Consider the following 20,722-nt stretch of genomic DNA (forward strand, 5'->3'; position numbering starts at 1 on the left):
GTAGCTGGCATGGTCACTGAACTACTCCTCCTCGCTAGTGCTGCCATCATCATTTCTGCTACGGTCCCGAAGCATGTCGCCGTCATTTCCGCATTTGCATACATACATAAGTCCACGGCGAAAGCACCCAACCACACAGAGTTGTCAGGGAGGCTCTTTTGAAATGTCCGGTTGGCGTTAGTTCACGGTCTTCTGTCACCAGCCACTCGTACTCACGGCGGAGCAGGTCCTTCAAAGGCGAAGATCCAGGCTTGTCTCATGACCATGTCGCACGTCACTGGCAGGGACCGATCACGCATTTCAGCGACATACGCCACAAGCTTGGGCTTCAGCTCTGGAAAGCGTCCCGACTTTGGCATGCGGAAACCTCTTTGCTTGCCATCACTGGTGAAAATTTTGCTTCACTGCTGTCGCGTGGTTAGTGCCGCGGGGCACGGCCATGCAGGGACGGACCGACACCTACCGCCACTTGCTTAGACGAAAAGGGAATGACCCTCCTTTATTGGGCCCGCACATATGTAGACGCACACACAGGTCACAAGGGCCGCCACACTCTTGTGGCAGCCTAACAAATAGGGCTGAACTGTGGTGACCTCTACATCTCCCCCTTGAAGCATTGAAGGTTAGACGGGAGGGACTCAGGAAGCCAAGCGTGTCAAAAGTTTCCCAAGTTCAAACGGCACGGCGGAACAATAGGCCGGCCGTAACATGCTCGCGTCACACCGTCACTGCGGTCCCTGGCTGCAGGGGACTGTTGCACAGAGTGTCTGAGGGGGACCGTTGATTCCACGATGTTGGCAGGCTGAGGTTCCTGACAGCGAACTTGCTGCAGTGGTGGTGGTTCCTCTCAGGAGGCAGTAGGCCCAAAAGGCACTAGGTGACGCCAGTTGCGCTGTAGGCTGCCACGTCGCTCCATTTCAACCATGTAGCTTCTTGGTCTTTGCCCCGGACTGAGGACCGTAACCTGCACTTGATCAGGTCGCACCCAGACACGCTGACCTGTTTGGAGTGGCGGTAAGTCTCGAGCTCCATGATGCCTGTTGTAGTTGTAGGCCTGCTTCTGCTTGTGAGCCATATCCTTGGCGACGACGTCTTTCGTTGGCGGCCAGTTGGGACGTAGCTGGGAGTCTTGCTTTGGGACTCTGGTTCTGAGTTGATGGCCCATCAACAGCTGGGCTGGACTAAAGCCATCAACTCCTGGAGTATCCCAATAGCTGAGCAGAGCCAAATGAGGATCCTTTGACTTGCGAAACAGGTCCTTGATTGTACGCACCATCCTCTCTGCCTCTCCGTTGAGAGGCAGAGAGGATGAAAAAATCCACGCTGAAAAAATCGTGCTGTCATAAGGCACAAGCAAGCTTTGACGACCAGATTTTGAAGTTGAGGAAGGCTGGCTTTCCTTGCTTGGTTTTAAGTGCAGTTTCGGAGGCGTTATTGAAAAAACTGAAAAAAAAAAAGAAAAAGCAGTGAAGAAGGTCAAACAGTCGAAAAGAAAGCTAAAGCGGTGGTGATTCCATATTCTCATAAAGTGGCGCATAATCTGAAACACGTCGCCGTGAAATACAAAATTCCTGTGGTTTTTTCCGCGCCGCGAAAGCTTGCTACTTTGTGCCGCCTGATTGGTCCGGATGACTCTAAAAAAGTAGGGTGTTCTATTAAACATACGAACCCTTTTGTTAAGTGTGAAGAAGGGGTAGTATACCACATTCCACTGAAGTGTGGAAAAGAGTATATCGGCCAAACTGGCCGATGTATTAATGAACGCCTGCGGGAGCATAAGCTTTCATTGAAAAATGGATATGGTTCTAACTTGCCGCTTCATTGCAAGGCCTGCGGAAATGAGGATGAATGGGTATGTGAAGCGAGGCTTCATGATACGACAATCATGTATAAAAGTAAAGATTCTGTTGCGCGTGAATTGTTGGAGGCCAACGAGATTAAGAAAAGAGGGGACAACTGTGTCAGTACCCCGTCTTTAAATATATACACGAATGAAGGCATGTTTTTAGATAAGTTTTATATTTAGATTAAGCGTGATTCCCTTTATCTTCAGTGTTCTCACACGTGCGCATACACATATTCAGTGTCCCTCTTTTTTCGTTCTCCTCTCCTCGTGGCTATATAATCAGCCACCTGTCATTTCAATAAACAGTTGCAAGTAGCGCCTTGTCCTGTCTGTATTTCTTCTTGTGTGCTGTCATTTTTGGCGCTTAATCTATTGAAAGCTATGCACCAACTAGCCCCACAGCGTGTTTTACTGTCATACCACTAAGCTTGCTATCAGTTGATAGAAATAGCTCATATTCGAAAATATTCTGTATGCATCTTTTTTATTCGTATTTGAGAATGTTCGACTCGATTTGCAATGGGTTTTACTATTTCTTTTGAAGATATTTTATTCACTGTGCATTTTACTAACCCCTCCATTCGGTTTTCTTTTTGAATAACATAAACACTACCCCTTACTATTAAAACTGGATTATATTGTTTTTCATTTTCTATCATGCTTGCTAGAGGGTGATACCATTGGGCAACATGATGTAGGGAACCCGTCTTGACATAAAACAAAGTTCCAAGTCACTCAGGGAATATTGCAAAGGCACGCATCGAAAACCTGGAAAACTCAGGGAATTTGGAAATGTTAACTTAGTAGAGACAGTCAAACCTCGATATATCGAACACGGATATATCGAATTACAGTCGCCGACTGATTTTTCGGACTCCAAAAATTCGGACATGCTTGATTATTCGGTCTGCTTCGCAGCACCGCCATTCTCCCCATAGACTATAATGTATAACAACTGCCGAAAGTTCAGACACCTTGCAGCCTCTCTGATTTCGGATGTCTGATTTTTCGGACACTCCTTGAGCCAACTCATGCACCGACTCTGACCGGTGCATGGTTCGATTTGCTGAACGCCATTTTTTTTTTGGACGGAGCGTCCTTGCTGCCCCACGAAGTGGCGCTACTGCAAATCCCCGCTCATCATCATCGTTTCTACCCGGTTCATAGCTAGAGCAGCTCCGGTCTCAGCTTAGTAAGCCATGTCAAGACAATCCAGCAGCTGATTTGTTTCTTTGCATTGTTTCTTTCTTCGTGCATGACGCTACAGGAGGCGATGTTTTTCGTTTGTGTGACTGGTGTCGGCGTGACGGCGCGGTGATATTTGCTTTGTGTGCTGTGTCGAGGTTGCGGTGATCCAACGCGGCATACGGAAACATCGCGTCAAGTGTCTAATTGCGCCGACTGTGCCCGCGCAGACTGCGCTGGGGAATGCCGGCAAGCGGCTGCCTGAATGCATAGGATTTGTCGCCTTCAGATGTGCTCCCTATTGACGCCGAAAATATTCTGCCAAGACCTCCGCAGTGGTTGCATTGCGATTCCGGACACCATCTCATTTGACAGTTTCACAGGTGCTGACACTGCTGTACTGACTTGCACAGAACTCGACGACGGTGAGATCATTCGTCAGGTTTCTGCTGCACTGCCGAACGATGACTACCAGTCGGAAGATGACACGGCATGTGCTACACTGCCGTCACATGTGGAGCGTGTACTATCATGAGTAATATGAAAGGGAACACAGGAACGCGTGGCAAACAGACTTGGAGCAATACGCGCATGGCGTTGTGAAAAACAAAGGGGGAAAGGAGGGCGCTCTTCCACTAACTGTTGGCCCTCCCACCACGCTGGCATTTCTGCAAAGCAGCAGCTTACGTCATTTCGCCAATAATATGGTATTGTCCAACAGCCGATAAGATGGTAATCGTCACAGCGACTTACACCAATTCATTTTCTTTTCTTTCATTCATTTTTTTTTCTTTGCGCAACCGCTTGATAGTACTCTTAGACCAAGCTTGCCCTGTATTTCAAACCAATTCTTTATTTGAATCGACGCACCCAGTTTTCAGTGGCACCTCGAACAGCGGCGGCGCTCGAACCAATGACGACAGACGAATAGAATAAAAAAATAAGAAATAAAAACAGTGCTAAACTGTCTCTCATGCGACTTTGTTCCACCAAGTTCGTTCATAAAAATTCACGTAGCACACTGCAGTGGCCCACGCAGAGCAGTCAACTATGATTTTGTAGCCTCAAGATGCCTCGAGTGCCTCTTAAAGGGACACTAAAGGTTAATATTAAGTCAACGTGGACTGTTGAAATACCATCCCAGAAACCTCGAAACGCTTGTTTCGTGCGAAGAAGAGACTTATTTTAAGAGAAAATGCGTTCTAAAGCGTCCGTGTACCTCTAGCGCAGTTCAAATCACCTGCCCTCCGATCGAGGAGTATTGACATCATGGTCTCATAGTGACGTTGCGCCGTCGGTGAGTAAAACGGCTCCCACAGACGGCGCTACGGCTTTTCTGCACAGAACGCAAACGTGCGGCCAGAAAGAGCCAAGACAGAGCCGACAGCAGCGCGAAAGCGAAACTATGGTGGCTAGCGGAAGGGAAAGCGCACGACGATAAGCTGGTTCTTTATTTTATGACGCCAACTTCAACGCTCGTTGCAATGGATGACCCTGAAAACGACACATTAGCTCGCGATGCTGTGCTCGAGTTCAGCGATTTAAGCACTGATGAACGTGACCTGCTGTTGAGGGCTCGCGCTGCCGGTGTCATTGCGTACTACTACGACGACGGCCTGCTTTGAAAGGCACTTCACGCGACTTCAGTAAGTCGGCATTGAACTCGTAATCCTCTGGACGAAAGTGCAGCGAGCACACTACGTGATTTTTCGGCTCTTTGCCAGCGCGCTGTGGCAGAGGTACGGCACTTAACTACTTCGAACGGAGAGGTTCATTCGTTGGCACAGAGTAATAGGTAACGTTGGGTTCGCCGCTGCAACTGCCCTTGGCCAAGTTCCGCGGACCGTTCGCGCATCCCACGACATCACATGGACGTGGCATTCTCGCTGCTTGTTCCAAATGCAAGTTTCGCGAGCCAGCAGGACAACCGCAGCACGACGCGATAAAGAAACAACTGAAACTCCAAAGCGCGCGCGGCGCTAAGTCGATCGCGCATAGTCGAGCGAAACCGAAACCTTTCGATCACCCATACTACTCAAGGGTAACGTCAAAATGTTATTTTTTCTTAGAATCGAATAGAAGTAGACAAGTAGCATTTTCTTCCGTCTTATAATCTAATGAAATGATCTTTTTAATGCGAGTAGTTGAGTACTAGTGACATAAATTATGATGAGGAGTGCTTTCATCATCGGGCTAGTACCGGAATGTTGCTGGGGGGTCTCAAATCGTGCCATGCATTTACCTCAATTTCTCGGTTACTAAAGCTCTGTTCGCGAATATATTGACCTTAGACGTTCTAGAGCATTGCTTTATCACTTTAACTTGACTTTCTGGTAACCTTTAGTGTCCCTTTAAACAGCGGGAAGATATAATAGAAATGTCTAAAAGAGGTTATACGCCGCGCAATATTGATCTCATGACAGGCCGCCCATTGAAAACGGTCAACCGGATTATCCAGGCTTACCGAGACGAAGGACGTATAAGCGATGCACGGCACCGCAGACGGCCCCGATCAAGAATGAACGACCAGGACCTTTGCATCGTGGCTGCCGTCGGCAACAAACCATTTCAAAGTGCAAAGGACGTTCGCGGCGCTCTTGGCCTGGACAACTTGAGCGACAGCATGGTACTACGAAGGCTTAGAGAAGCAGGACTGCAAAGTCGCATCGCCGCACAGAAACTTCTGCTCACCGCAGCCAACAAAGCAGCTCACCTGAGGTTCTCTACTTAACACCGCAGCTGAAGTGAGAGTGAGTGGAAGCATGTGGTTTTCTCCGAGTCCACGTTCTGGAGCCGCTTGGACCAACGAAAGAGAGTGTGGCAGACCAAAAACACACGCTTTAGTCCGCAGAAAATCCAGGAGGTGGCCGCCAGCGGACGCGTTTCTGTGAACAGCTGGGGGGCGATTTCCCACGAAGGCCTAGGCCCACTGCTGAGAATTGATGGGTGGTTCACCAGTGCTGCGTATTGCACTCTGCTCGAGTACCAGATGATCCCCTATGTGTTGAACGGGCCGCACCCGGATGGGTGTTATTTCTTCCAGCAGGACTTGTCTCTCGTTCACACATCGAAAGACATGGTGTGCCTTTTGGAAGAGTGAGGGAAATGCAACTTCAGTGGTATGCGAAGGGTGCCGATATGAACATTATAGAGCATGTTTGGGGCCGTATGAAAGTGAACCTTTCGAAGAGGTCTGTAGAATTCGCGAACTCCGACCCACTATGGGAAGCAACAGAACATGAGTGGAAGTGCCTTCAGCGTGATACCGCATTCATCGAGGCTCTCTACGCGTCTCTGCCCCAAAGATGGAGGCCATCGTTCAAGTCGGCGGTGGCATGACGCGTTATTAGGCCACCAGCGAACGAAACAAATGACGATCATAAGCTGAGATGATGCTGTTGCCTTATTTCATTTGCTTATTTTATTTGGGCAAGTGCCAATAAACATATTTTGAACTCAGCCTTACAGCCCATTCTTTCCCGATTTACCAGATTTACCATAAATTAATCTCGAAGTAAGGAACAGTGCTACCTTTTGTAACGATTCGGCGCAATAAAGTTACCAGTCACGCAATATAATATATAGCAGTGTTATCACTGTCTGCTCGCGATGCGAAGTTCTGCACTTTGCAGACGCGCGGCGAGAGTGCGAACAGTTGTTAAAACAGCGTCCCCCTTTCCACTTTGTTTCCGACGGCAGCCGCTGCGCATCACCCATAGCTGGGTCTGAGGGTGTTTTCTACGCGTTCCTGTGTTCCCTTTCATATTGCTCATCATAGTATAAGCAGTGACTGTGCTTTCAGCTGCCTATAGTGACCGTACAACGCTCTCCGAGATTCAGGCTCATCTGATTGTGTGTAAACGGAACAGCGTAGAACTGTGCATTCACGATTTCTTCAAGCCTACGGCTGAGCCTGAATAAGTGCATGGAAATGAAGGATTTTTTTTTTTTCTTAATCTGCTTTTTCGGACACCTGTTTATTCGGACATTTCCGCAGTCCCTGTGAGGTCCGAATAAACGGTCGGCGACTGTATATGCTTCAAACACGGCCGAACATCAGTTGACGACAAGTGTTGTCGACGTCCGTTAACGAGCACAACATCACCTGTATCCAACTGGAAGCTGGGATAAATGTACTAGATAGGTGGTGGAGGGGTTGGTGAAGATGAAGTTAGGCCCTTAGACAGATTGAAAGAGAATAATTACGTCTATGGCAATTCGAACACATCTATGATTGCTTGAGAGAAAAAAAATGTGATATCTTAAAGAGACACAAAAGCAAAACAATAAATCAATTTAGACTGATAAATTATTCCTATAAAACTCTGTTGTCATTAATTACACAATAATAGGTTGATTATTAGAAGGGAAAATGAAGCTCAAAGCTTCATTTTTGAATTTCACGCTGAAACCCCAGTGCCAGTACGTCAGTGTGACATCACGGATTTCTAAGTATTTTTTCATATTTTGCCATGTTGGCTCAGTAAATGTTCGTGAAACTTTCCATATTCAGCCTTTGGCTCCTTTAGAACACAATGTAGTCAATCTTTACCATTAAAGAATTAACTGGGCCCTAGCAGATGCTGTCAAATTCCATGATGTCATGGTGAGCTGATGAGGGAATTTTAAGGCGAAGTCACCACCTTTCTTTTGTGTTTTTCATTTCTTTCTGGCTTTCCAAGCATCACCTCGCAGCAAGAGTGGTGTTTTGATATTGTGGAAGAGTAAGTTACTGGTACACGAGAAATCATTTTTCTCTTCATGTCTCTATAACTAATATGCACAGTCGCCACTAAACCGAAGTCTATTTTTGACTCACAGTGCTCATTTTTATCTTGTGTTTTGCCAGCCATCACATCAGCGGGGTACCTACAGCGGCGTGCGCTGAAGCGACAGCTGGCTGCTAGCATGGAGTCGCACCAGAATGGTGTCTGTGCAACTGCTGAAGGATCACCGAGCCGCAAGCCGCCTTCTATTCAAGGTGACATGATTTGGCATTCTTGTTTTTGCAGTCTTTTTTGTGTCTTGTGCATCCAGAAATATAGCACATTTGCTACTTCTATGAAAGAAACCTTCTCCCTGTGTTTTTTAAGGTGTTAAGAGTGCTATTGTATTATGTTTTTTTTACCTGAAAGCACTCATCTAAGCCACGCTGCAGTTGTGAAAAATGACAAGTATTTGTGTACCAAAGTGTGTCTAGAGCATTTCTCCCTTTCATCTTACTCAAAAACGTCATTTGAGTGGAAAATTGCGCCAAGCGCATGCCGAAGAAGTGTGTGAACGCAGCACCTAATCGTAAGAAGCGTATATATCGCTGTACCAAATCAACCTTTTGCCTGCGCCAAGGTCATCGCCAAAAGGTCAAAATGGCTATTACACTGCTGCATAATCAAACAAGCTACAAGTTAACTGGAAATGTTTCGGATATTTGTGCAGAAGTTTGGTTGAAAGCCGACATTTCTTCATCTCAGGTGACATGAAAAATTAATGCTTGCTTCCGGCTGGTGAATGGCTGCAAATGCTCCTCACACTGGAAACTAAAGAATTATCATATAACACTGCTAAATGTAGTGCATTTGAATTGCATTACTGCAACTTTCGCCACACTTAAGAATTGATTCAATTTTAAGGACGGGTCTAGGTGCTCTTTGAGACTTTTGAACCATGGTGAAAATAAAATTTAGTCAAATTAAAGAAGTTGACTACAGCATGCAAACAAATTTTGACATTGTTTGCTTCATTTAGTATTTGCATAGAGTGATTAATTATCATTTTATATATGATTGCTTTAAAGGCTGGAGAACTAGGCAAAAGTGTAGACAAATTATCAGTCAATAGAGAAAATTAATTTTTATGAAACATATTTTATATATTGCCTTTAGCAGTGCTAGGCACGTGGAAGCTTATTAGCCCATTCTATACCGCAAAAAATGACTGAATTTCCCGGAGATTTCCAGAAACATGGCCTTATGAAGACCATATTTGTCATCAGTTATATTGGTACAAATTTCGGTGACAATTATACTTGTCAGTGGTAAAGAAAAAGGTGATGGAGTTCTGTCTTGTGCCTTGGTGCGGTAATACGTACTTGAAATTTGATGATTCTTGCATGTTTACATAAGCCCAACATGCAATCTGATGTGCACCAAGACATCGCACTTTGTCATTCATGCAACTTGAACAAATACCTGTGGCAGTTTAGATCAAGTTTTAAAAGTTCAGTATGATCGTATCTGGAGATGTCTGCCTGCATGCAATCTTAAGGCCATCCAGTAAGCTCACCAAGACTAGTGAAGAATAGATACTCGTGCCTGTTGCGAGTTGATCACTTGTGGACCCACATACCAAATCTGCTATGTCGCACCGTTGCTGGATAACTGATGACTGCCGTAGCACCAAAATTGGACCACGATGTCACAGTTGGCATGCATGCCTTCACAGAACCTTTGTTGGCTCATTATGCTTGAACATTAACTTTAGGACAAGCAGTGCAAAGTGCGGCCCACAATGTCAAACTTTGACTCCCACATATTTTCATTGTAAGACAGGACATTTTCGACTTCTATTATGACTGTGTCATTTACACCACTTCATCCGGGCCTTACAAGTTTAAGCAGCTTGTCGGCAACCGAAGCTTGCAGTTTGATGCAAAAATGAACACTGTCACTTAGTCTAAGTGTAACGGTGTTAAGCTAAGTGATGCAAGACATGTAAGCATACAGTAGGGCTAGCTGAAAAGAAGGTCATCTCTGTTTTTCTCCACCATTCTATAGCCTCCCAGGGCAAGCCGTATGGCCGGGACTTTGCCTATGAGTTCCATGAATCGGTGCTGCAGCACAGCCAGCAGCAACAAGAACAGGAGCACCTGCACCAGCTCAGTGAGTGGCTTTTTTTTTTTTAATTCTCTAAAGAACTCGTCATCCTGGCCCTGTGAAAATGGATTCCACTGTTGAAAACCTCCACTACAACTGCTGAGGGGGTATGCAATGCTTTATGGCTTTAGATTAATGGTAATTTTTACAGCACGCCGCCACCCATAACGGTGCTGCAACTACATTGAAATAAGTTGCTTGGCTGGTAATTTTATATACCAAAGGCTTGGGACATCACACCCTATGTCTCAAGCTGGCATCACCGCAGCAGCTTGCGCAACAGCAATCTTTACCAGGAAACATGTGGGGAGTGCTACATGCTTCGCATTGCTATCACGAGTGCCTGATCATAAAATATGTAGTTTGGATACTTGTTTTGAGCTTGTTCTTTATTGATACATATGCTGTTTTGTGTGTTGTAGGCATGATTACAAAGAATGTATGCACTGCTCGCTTCACTTTGCTGAGTGCTTGTAGCCTGCTTGCTTTCCGAGGTATGAGCGATTGATGATGATAGTTTTGTCAATAGACGCTATAGAATCTCAGGATCCTAGCCATATATATACAGCTTCGCTGTAAAATAAAAGATATCTTTGCTGATGAGTGACTTAGGGCAACCACCTGGCTTTTGGCGACCGCCTTGGCATACAGCTGCTGATTCATATTTGGGTTCACTAGAAATACAGTCAAAACCACTTATAACGATACCAGTTTTAACAATATATTATCGGTTATAACAATAAAAAGTTGCTGCACCATCAACCTTTATATGTTGTATATGGAGAAATAACCCGCTTAATACAGTGTCCCCATGCCACATTATCGGTTATAACAGTGAAGTCTGGCTGCTGTGTGCCCGTGCCGAAAGGTAATGAAATGCGAAATCCTTGAAAAGCAAAAAGAAAAAGTGAAATGCGAGCCTCTGCACGATCGCCCACCGCCACCCCAACTGCCACCGCGCACTTCTCTCCATTAGAGATGCACGCCAGCCTCGTGCACATCTCTCCTATCGCCCTTCCATCTTTCCAAACATGAATGAGCTGTGCGCATAGCTCTGCGCCGCACCACCCTCCAAAACATGAATGGTCCCCGCCAACTGTGCTGACAACGCTGCCAGTGCTGTTCCCACATTGCTCACTCGGCCCTCGTAGTTGGGCCTTTATTCTATGGCTAGTGTCTTTCTCTATGCTATGGCCCTCATTCTGCGCAATTCTACTAACGGATTAATTAAGTCGCTTGTGCTTGTCTTTGTTTGTTGCTTTGAAGTCATTCCTGGCCACGTTGTTTCTCAGCATCGTTTGACTCGCTGCCGAAACAGAAGATGGCTGACTCGCTCACTGATAATTGCCAATGCATGATGTTACCGGTGAAAAGAAAACGCACTGCTGTAGATTTGGAAACAAAATGCTTCTAATCGATGAGGTGATCGTGGCAAACGAGCTTGCAACAGATAGCGACAGTGACAGCCACGACGGCAACGCTAATGCGGTAGGGCAGGCTGCCTCAACATTGTCCCCGCAGGAGGTCCATTAGATGATTCAGTCCCTCATGGGCTTGTTTTTGCGAGGGACCTTCCGCTTTACTATGTGGAGCACCTGGATGCAATGGAGATAGATGTCAGCAAGGTTCACATAAAACAAGCAAGGCTGACGGACATGTGGTTTTCTCGAGCAAGCCAGTGGGAAGTACGTGGCGAGATGCTTGTGGTGATAACATCTGGCTTTCTCAAGCTGAGATGCTGCTGCAGCAACCTTCCCACATTTTTTAAAGGTGCCTTTTGGGGCAACCAAAGAAAGCTATGTTTGACGTAGCTCGTATGTCACTTGCCGCCCGTGACCCCTTTATGCAATTGTTATGGCACTGCCATCCTTGAACACCGACAGCCGTGGTTTATTAATAACACACGATCGGAGCGTACAGGAAGCAAAGTAAACACCGTATTTATTCGAATCTAGGCTGATAGTTTTTTTTTTTTTCATATAATCATATTCCAAACCCTAGGGTCAGCTTAGATTCGAGGATTTAAAAAAACACACCAGTTTTTCATTGAAACTGCTAAATATGGTGCATAGCTAGCGTCATCTCGAAAAGTCAGTATCGCAGCCGCTACTAGCCGTGTCAGTAGCCAACCGTACACAAGTGAGGTCGCCATTTTGACCTGTGTCATGTCGGCCATATCGGTGTGCGGCGTGATGTTATCGCGATGGCACCAAGCAGGAGATGCCACGACATTGCCGCTTTCAAGCGAAAAGTTGTGATAGCCGCAGAGGCATCGTCAAACCTTCAAGCCGGGCGAGATTTCGGCATTGACGAGAAAAACGTCTGTCGTTGGAGGGAACGACAGCAGCTTTTTGCATGCGCCGCAATGAGGATGGCATTTAGTGGACCAAAGAAAGGCCGTCACAACGAAGTGGAGACAGTTTCGGCCGACTTTGTTCGGAAGCAGAGAGAAGCTGCCCTTCCTGTGACAAGAGAAGTGCTCCATGTGAAAGGAAGGGAACTTTCGAGGGAGCGAAGCCTAACACCAGAGGATTCCAAAGCCAGTCAGAAATTCATGAAACACTTCGGCTTCAGCCTCCGACGTCGCACTTCAATCACCCAGAAGCTGCCAAGCGATTTCAAAGAAAAGCTGATCGATTTTCAGCGCTACTTGACCGACAACGTGAAGGCTGCGCTCGCCCAAGTGAACACGGACCTCGCTGTCATACCGGGCGGCATAACGGGCCAGTTGCAGCCACTTGATGTCTGCACCAACAAAACTTTCAAGGATCATCTACGGAAATATAGTGCAGTCCACTTATAACGATATATTGGTTATAACGATGGGTCGACATGAGTGTGTCATTTTATGCATTAGGTCTATTGGGGAAAAAAACATTTATAACGATAGGTTATTCACTGCATATCGGATATAACGATCAAAATTTTGCCGTCTGGCCGACGTTTTCCGTGCCAAATAATCGTAACATTTGCGTTGCTTAGTTCCCTGAAACGAACGATGCCGAGACGAGGCGATGTTTACCTCCGTAAGTTCGTATCTGCCGCCATTACCATGCAGCGCGTCCTGCCCCACCCGCACACCAGAGTACCTGAGTAGGCGCAGCGCGCCACAAGATGGCACTAGCTGCTTCATGCGCGTCAGCCACAGTTGCTCCGAAAGAGAGAGAAAGAAAAAAAAAAGCGACAAGCAAAGCGGCACGGTGGTGCCCGTCCCACACTCTCTCTCTCTCTAGCGTAACAGGCTGACGCCACCGAATCAGCGTGCAACCAACGGTACAACCCATTTCGAAGATGCCGCCGGCAAAGTGCAAAGCTGTGTCGCTTGACACGAAGATGGATATTTTGCAGGACTTTCGACGCGGCTGCAAGGTGAGCGCCCTCGTGAAGAAGTATGAGCTCGCCCAGTCGACGATATCAACCATCTTGAAAACGGGGAGCACCGCGATTGTGAAGGCAGGAGCTATCAGCGGCCATGGCGATCAGCGGTAAAGGGTTAGAGACCCTTTGTACGCCGATGTTAAAGAGGCGCTTTACCAGTGGTTCATCACAACCCACGCGCATAATGTGCCTATTAGTGGGCCAATACTTGCCACCAAAGCGAAAAGCTTCGCTTTTCTTTTGGGACGCCCAAATTTTGAGCCCGGGGGAGGCTGGATTCAGTGCTTTAAAGAGCGGCACTGAATCGTTTACAAAAACGTGATAGAGGAAGCGGCGTCTTTGGACACTCAGGCAAAGCAACAGTGGCTGCAGACAAAGCTGCCCGGCGTGCTGGAGCGCTACGCGGAGAAGGACATATATAATTGCGACGAAACTGCTCTGTTTTTTCAAATGTTGCCGTCGAAGACTCGCGCTCTTAAAGGAGGTCGATGCCCTGGCGGGAAGCACTTGAAACTTAGGGTGACCGTGTTTCTGTGCGTTCGCATGGACGGGAGCTATCGTCTCAAGCCTTTCATGATCGGGCGATCAAAGAAGCCAACGTGCTTTAAGAATCAGCACATCCCGGTTCGCTATCGCAGCAATAAGAAGGCGTGGATGACCCGCGACCTGTTCGAAGAATGGCTGCTCGAGTTAGACAATATAATTGAAGGCCAAAGAAGAAAAGTAGTGTTGCTACTTGACAACTGTGGCGCACACAGCGTTAACCCGAAGCTAACGTCTGTCGAATTGATGTTTCTGCCTCCGAATACTACGGCAGGCCTGCAGCCGTTGGACACCGGCGTGATCGCCAACTTTATAAAGTCCTGTATCGGCGGTGCATGGTGGAGTGGCTAATTTTAGCCATTGACTGCGCAGCTCCTGGCATGTCGGGTCATGCAGACGGGCCCCCTGACCTGAAGATCAGCCTTTTGAAAGCCGTGCGCTTCGTTTATGGTGCATGGGATGAAGTAAAGCAGTCAACCATATACAATTGCTTCAAAAAGGCGGGCTTTGTTTGTCAGAACGAACTTCCCCAACCCACTGAGACCAACACAGTGGAAGCCGCTGACATAACCGAGCTCTGGGAGCTCGTTCCTACTGGTGACACAGGTGGTGCGTCGATGGAAGAGTTTTTGACTGCAGACAGTGCTGCCTCGTTCTGCAATGAGGTCACCGACGAGGCGATCGCCGAAGATGTGCTGTCTCGACAGACGGCAAAGTTGTGCAACGCTGGCGACGGCAGCAGCGACAGTGACAAGGAGATTGATAGTGGCTCCTTGACCCCGACCTCGATGTCCACGCAAAGTGCACTGTTGTCGATCGACTCCTTAATTGATTTTATACATGCTAAAGGATTGCCGCCAGTGTTCGCGCAGCAGCTGGAATCCATGCACACCGCGGTTGTGAAGCTGAAGCTGCCGTAAAAGCAAGTGCAGATTTCGGACTATTTCGGCGTGCCTAACCCTTGACACAGTCATTGGCGCTAGAAATAAAGTTTGTTTTTCACAGCCTACTTTCTAAATCGTCTATTCTTTAGAGCAAGTAGCGAATTCGAGTTCGGAGCTGCAAAGGTATGTTCTGCGTTTTAAATTTAAAAAAAAAAATTTTTTTAAATAACTGCAGTCCAGATATGGCCATCATCGGTTATAATGATCATATTTTTCGTCTTTCTCGATATCGTTATAAGTGGACTGCACTGTATTACACGGACTGGTTGACTGACAAAGACCACATGCTAACGGCAACGGGCCGCATCAAACGTGCATCGCTATCGCAGCTGGCGGACTGGGTAGCTGCAGCGTGGGACGACATCCCAGGTGCTTCGATCGTGCGCGCCTTTAAAAAGTTCAGCATATCTAATGTGCTTGACGGTACCGAAGATAGTGCACTGTTTGAAGGTGACAGTGACAAGGAACACAGTGACAAGTCTAGCAGCGACGACGACGTTGAATGAGCTCTGCACATTCAGATTCAATAAATGGTGTTTGCATTTTGTGAACGCTGTCCTTGCTTTTTTTGTTCGACCTACATTCGAGGTAATATTTCTAAATTTTTTTTTGCTTCTGACTTTAGGGGGTCGGCTTAGAATCGCGGTCGGCCTAGACTCAAGTAAATACGGCAGGTAAACGAGTCGTCAACACAATCAGAAGCCGGATGGAGGAAGATGGTGGGGAGGACTGGCCTCTCCGCCATTATAGTTTTCTTGGAACAGCTACGCCATGCCCCCATTTTGATTTTTTTTTTTCATGCAACCCGGTTATAACAATTATTGTTTATAACAATGTAATTCGTGGCACTAGAATATCTTTATAAGTGGGTTCGACTGTAGTGGATATTTAGTTTTGTTGGTCACCTCTGCTAAGGTGAACTTTTGATTAGATGAACAGATTTTCACAGTCCCTTCAAGTTCATTTTAATGGGAGTCTACTGTAGCCTACTGTAGCCTACTGAGTCTACTGGAGTCTACTTTTTTGTGGGAGTCTATTGTAATATCTGGAAAAATTGTCAAAGCAAAATTAAACAATATCGGTGACAAAATCAATGACCTTTAGGTAAGCAATAATTGCTTTCTTGGTGTGGACAGTCTCAGTTTATCCTTACAGGTCAAAGCAGTACAAGCAGTGTGAACAGATCCAGCTCGTACACTCTTCTTTAGTGCCCCTTTAACTTGATCATAAGCAGATAAACTTCTTTGTGTGTAAGCTTCTAAGCTACAGGAACTTTCTCAACTAGAAGGCCATTCTTCCAAAATGTTACACCCTTAACAAATTGTTGCAAGCCCTTAGTGGACTGTACACGAGGCATAGGAAATGCTATTCCAGTTTGTCGCTTAGTTAGATGAAGCCATGGACCAGTAGGTTGCTTTCTTGGATTTATAAGCATTTCATGCATTTGTTGTTGACAATTAAGAACTTAAAAGGTAAACTTAGAGGGAAACTGCTCGAAAGGCAAGACAGGACAAGTGCTTAGATTTCATTTTAAATTCACCAACATTAGGGAGCATTTGAACGAGGATAAGAATGGCACTACCTGTTAAAAATAGCCTAGTTACACACCCACCCACATGTGTGCGCATGCGCACACACACACACACACACTTTCATGTTTTACTTCTTTTCATTGTAACGTGTGCCAAGCCTTCATTGTGACCTGTCCTGACTTTTGATATGTCTTGAGTTGCCTCTTGCAAGACTGAAACATCATGCTCTAACAACCTCCTTTGTCCTTTATTGGGGAAACAGAGAAGCGCCGTAATCGGCCGAGTTACTCGATATTCCACACAAGGGCACCTCCAGTAGCTGCACTAAACCCAGTCCAAGAGTCTGCGATAATGGAGCCTGGAGAAGAAGGCGGCGTGGACCCTGCTGAGCCCTTGCCAGCCCTCTTTCAGTGGCCTGGTGTTGAAGCCATAATGGAGTCTTACTCACGTTACAACCAGGGTGAGATTGCCCATTACATTACATTATATGAGAACATGCAAATTTCCTTCCAAATGTCATTTATATATCCTTCATAAAACAGCCCATTATCCTGAACTTTCTTAAGGCAAGTACTTCTGGCACAAACATTTTTTGTGCACATTGCTGCTACTCCAGCCGCAAGAAGAGTGCAAAAGAGGGTGTAAAAGTGGTGTGGCAGATAGGACAAAAAAAGGCGAAGAAAAAAAAAAGCTTTAGGGATGAGAAAGATGTTCATGTGCAATGACGAGCATTAAAATATAGCACATACAGAGCACTGAGTGATGGACTTGCATGGATGCAGCATGAATGCTTCGCATTCTTCACAAGTCAAATGCCAAAGGAGCACTATTTTTTCTCTATGTACCAATCGTAAATTTCATAGAACTTGCTCCGAAATGGGATTTGTCCTTCTGTTTTAAATGATGAAGGTGTTGGACACTCACTGTCACTTCTGTGTGATATTTTATGTGGAAGTTTCTGCAGGTTAGCATATTTTCTTAATAGAATAAAGGAAATAATGTTATGAAGATGTGCTGCATATAAACGCAAGCATTACAGTTTGCCTTCCCAACGAGTTTTTGTAAACATGCTGGAAAATTATCTGACTGCCTGCTTTGCAGTTCATTGACTTATTAACTCTCCTGCCTGGTTCATTTCTTCCTTATCCGAAATTGTTGGAACTTTAACAGCTAAAGTCACCTGGTTTGTGATGCTACATCAGGCTGGCACGGATTCAGCCAGTTTTGACTGAGCTTCCGGTACGAAATATTAGCTTTGTTTCTTTCACTATGTTCAATTCTTTTCCCATTTCCTTTTGTGTTTCGAACTTCAAACAAGCTCCAGGGCATAGCATGGATTGTAATAGACAACAACTCATTTCTCTACAGTGTTCTCATCATCATTATAATGTGTGCTCTATTCTGTGGTCACTTAGTTTTTTTTTTTTTTCATAACATTTCTTATGTGAATTCACTGGCGGCAAATAGTAATGATTCTCTCTCTGGTCCTTAATGCAGAGCGCCACATGGAACGGGTGCTACTTACTGAAAGAGAGCGGCAGTTGTGTGCTGAGCAGCAGCAGCTTCAAGAGGAAGCCCAGCGGCTGCGCATTCGAATGGCAGTAAGTCTTTGCAGCAATTCCAGCAGAGGCTTCGTCACAGTCGCCTGCCACATTTTTTTCTTTTTTGAAGACAGGGTCTTCTTTGCTGACTGCCACAGGCTTTGCATAACTGGTTACCTTGTAACGAATTCGAGAAAAACAACTGCCCTTTCGTGCTTCCAGAGCATCACTGCCAGTCACAACATATATCAAAATGTAGGCCTCAATGAGACAAGCAAAAATCAGTTGTAGAGCAGATAAAATTAACAGTACAGGCTATCCCCAGTGCAGTAAGAAATTTACAACATTGTACCATAGATGACACTACCTCCAGGATTGGCCCGCCTGGCCTCTTGGTCGAAACATAAAAAGATCAATCAATGTCTAGATTAAAGAGCACAAGGTCGACGAAATTGCGCATGAAATATGATACGAATAAGATATAAAATGAGTGAATAATGAACACGAAAGAGAGACAGAATAGAGAAATATAATCAACATGTAATGATTGAATCATTTGAACCACCGTGTACATCGATTCTGTCTTCTTTGAAGTCAACGATTGGTTGGCCCTTCCTTTTCCTAATGTTGGACAGTAACAATGATTGCTCATGTGCTCTTCAGTGCTGCTATTGGGGTTAAGCATGCTGTATTGGAACTTTAATACAATTGCAGACCTATTTAAAGAGTGATTGCAAAAATATCCAAATACCAATCGGAGTAGCAAAAAAAAAAAGTTTTGCTGGAAAGCAAAATTTTATTGCATTCAATGCTGCCAACAGTGAAAACCATTAAAATTTTATACCCTACGTTCTTGTGTTAGGCCACACTTCTTCAATTTAGCTTTGAACTTCTTGAGTGTGGCCCATATACAAGTAAAAAATAACTACAGTTAATTCTGGATATAGCAAAACTTCAGCATAACAAAATTCTCTTTATAAGAAGTATCAACTATAACTTCTTGTCCATAAAACACCATGTATTTTGAACCTCAATATAGCGAAGTGTGTTTACGCACCATTTCAATGTAACGAATTTTCACTGCCACTGCGATGGAATACTGAAGCAATAAATGTAAACTGCCGTGGATGGATGTAGTCAATTGGTTGTGTCGTGTCTGACGGAAGGACAGCGCAACGGTGGAGTGAAAACAATACGGCTTTATTTAGCCATCAACTTAACAACGGCGGGCAAACTGCCCGGTTCTATGTTACAGGAATGAAAGTGCGCGCCAGCTTGAATGCCGGCGCTTTTAAGCACAACCACAGAGTGATGACGTTTGCGCCGCTACCACGGCGCATGCCTAGCTGTGACACCTTGTCGCCTAGGCGCGCAACATATCATGTCCCGTAGTAGGATTAGGTGCCGTAACGGTCGGGAGGTCTGCGCTGACGTAGTGGGTTGCGGCGACACTGTTCGGCGGCTTCCCTATGTGTCGACGGCTGTTCCACAGGCTCGGTGGGGCTGCTAGCGCTAGTGCCAGCTGTGACGTGGTCTTCATCGTGGAAGTCGGTGGCTGTGATCACCGTGTCGTCACAGGCCGGAGCACGTACGATGTGGTTATGGTGACAAACCCACTCACACACACCCCGGTGGGTCACAACACTAACACGATACAACACTGGACCGGTGTGGGCGAGAACGGTAGAACTGAACCACCTTGGTCCTCGATGAAAATTGCGGACACGCACGAAGTCTCCTTCGCTGAACATAGTTGCATGATGCCTGTGGCAACTGGTGTCCTGAAACTGTTTGCGGGCGACCCGGTCCTCAACGGAGGGCCTGACGAGGTCTAGCCTAGTCCTGAGGCGCCTCCCCAACATCAAAAGAGAGGGTGCCTCTACAGTAGTCGCTTGCAGAGTGTTGTGGTATGAAAAGAGGAAGTCTGCAAGCTCCGACGGTGATATGGGTCACCTGGACTTCCAAAGTGCACCCTTCAGCGTCTGGACGAAACGTTCTGCTAGACCGTTGCTGCTGGGATGATACGGAGCTGTTCTCACGTGTCTGGTTCCTACTCGCTGCAGGTACTCCTGGAAATCTGCAGAAGTGAACCGAGTGCCGTTGTCAGACACTAAAGTCTCGGGAAATCCAAAGCTGCAAAACAGTTCATGTAGGCATGAAATGGTTGCTTCAGTGGTGTTTGTCCGCATTGGAAACACTTCTGGCCATTTTGAATGTGCATCAACCACCACGAGGTACGTCACTCCATTTATCGGGCCAGCAAAATCGACATGCAAACGTTGCCAAGGATGCAAGGGCGCTTTAGGCGGCAGATTGCGATTAGAGCCAAGTGGTACAAGACGCTGTGAAACGCTCTATGTCACTATCGATTGTAGGCCACCAAACGTCGCTCGTTGCTAGTTCTTTGGTGCGAACAACACCTGGATAACCTTTGCGCAACTCGTCCAAAATGACCGTGCGGAATTTTTCAGGAACAAGTATGCGCATTCCCAGCATAGTGTATCCTCGATGTATGGAGAGTTCTAGTTTCTATGAAGGAACGGTTTGATTTCATCCGGGACACTACGCGGCCAGCCTGACAGTATATGATGCCTCACAGTACGCAAAGTAGCATCACGTCAAGTTTCACGAACAATATCAGTGTTTTTCATTGAAAGGATTCTCCGCTGTAAGCAATGGCATTGACTCCGCCTTTGTGGCCCTCGCAATTGGCTTTGAAGCTCGGAAAGCACTGTGCGTTGCATAACGCCGGTTCCCGAAAGTCAGCTTCGCCTCTGTACAGAAATGTTAATTGGTGAGGCATACGCAAAAGTATTGCGGTGAAGCATTACAAGCGTGGGAAGGGGCAATCGCCACGGGACACAGTGTGTATTCCTTAATT

At 46.1% G+C, this 20,722-nt stretch overlaps 1 protein-coding gene across 1 annotated transcript in view; it reads left to right on the forward strand.

The window, feature by feature from the left end:
• The window catches only part of LOC142558914 (uncharacterized), a 195,028-nt gene that overhangs the window by 163,787 nt on the left and 10,519 nt on the right, over positions 1–20,722 (forward strand). Inside the window, exons 14-17 of the mRNA XM_075670811.1 lie at positions 7,881–8,012; positions 9,805–9,909; positions 16,563–16,760; positions 17,798–17,901. Of these exons, the coding sequence (XP_075526926.1) occupies positions 7,881–8,012; positions 9,805–9,909; positions 16,563–16,760; positions 17,798–17,901 (539 nt within the window). The remainder of the gene's footprint in view (positions 1–7,880; positions 8,013–9,804; positions 9,910–16,562; positions 16,761–17,797; positions 17,902–20,722) is intronic.

Source organism: Dermacentor variabilis, chromosome 1 (assembly GCF_050947875.1).
Source record: "Dermacentor variabilis isolate Ectoservices chromosome 1, ASM5094787v1, whole genome shotgun sequence".
NCBI classification, from domain to species: domain Eukaryota; kingdom Metazoa; phylum Arthropoda; class Arachnida; order Ixodida; family Ixodidae; genus Dermacentor; species Dermacentor variabilis.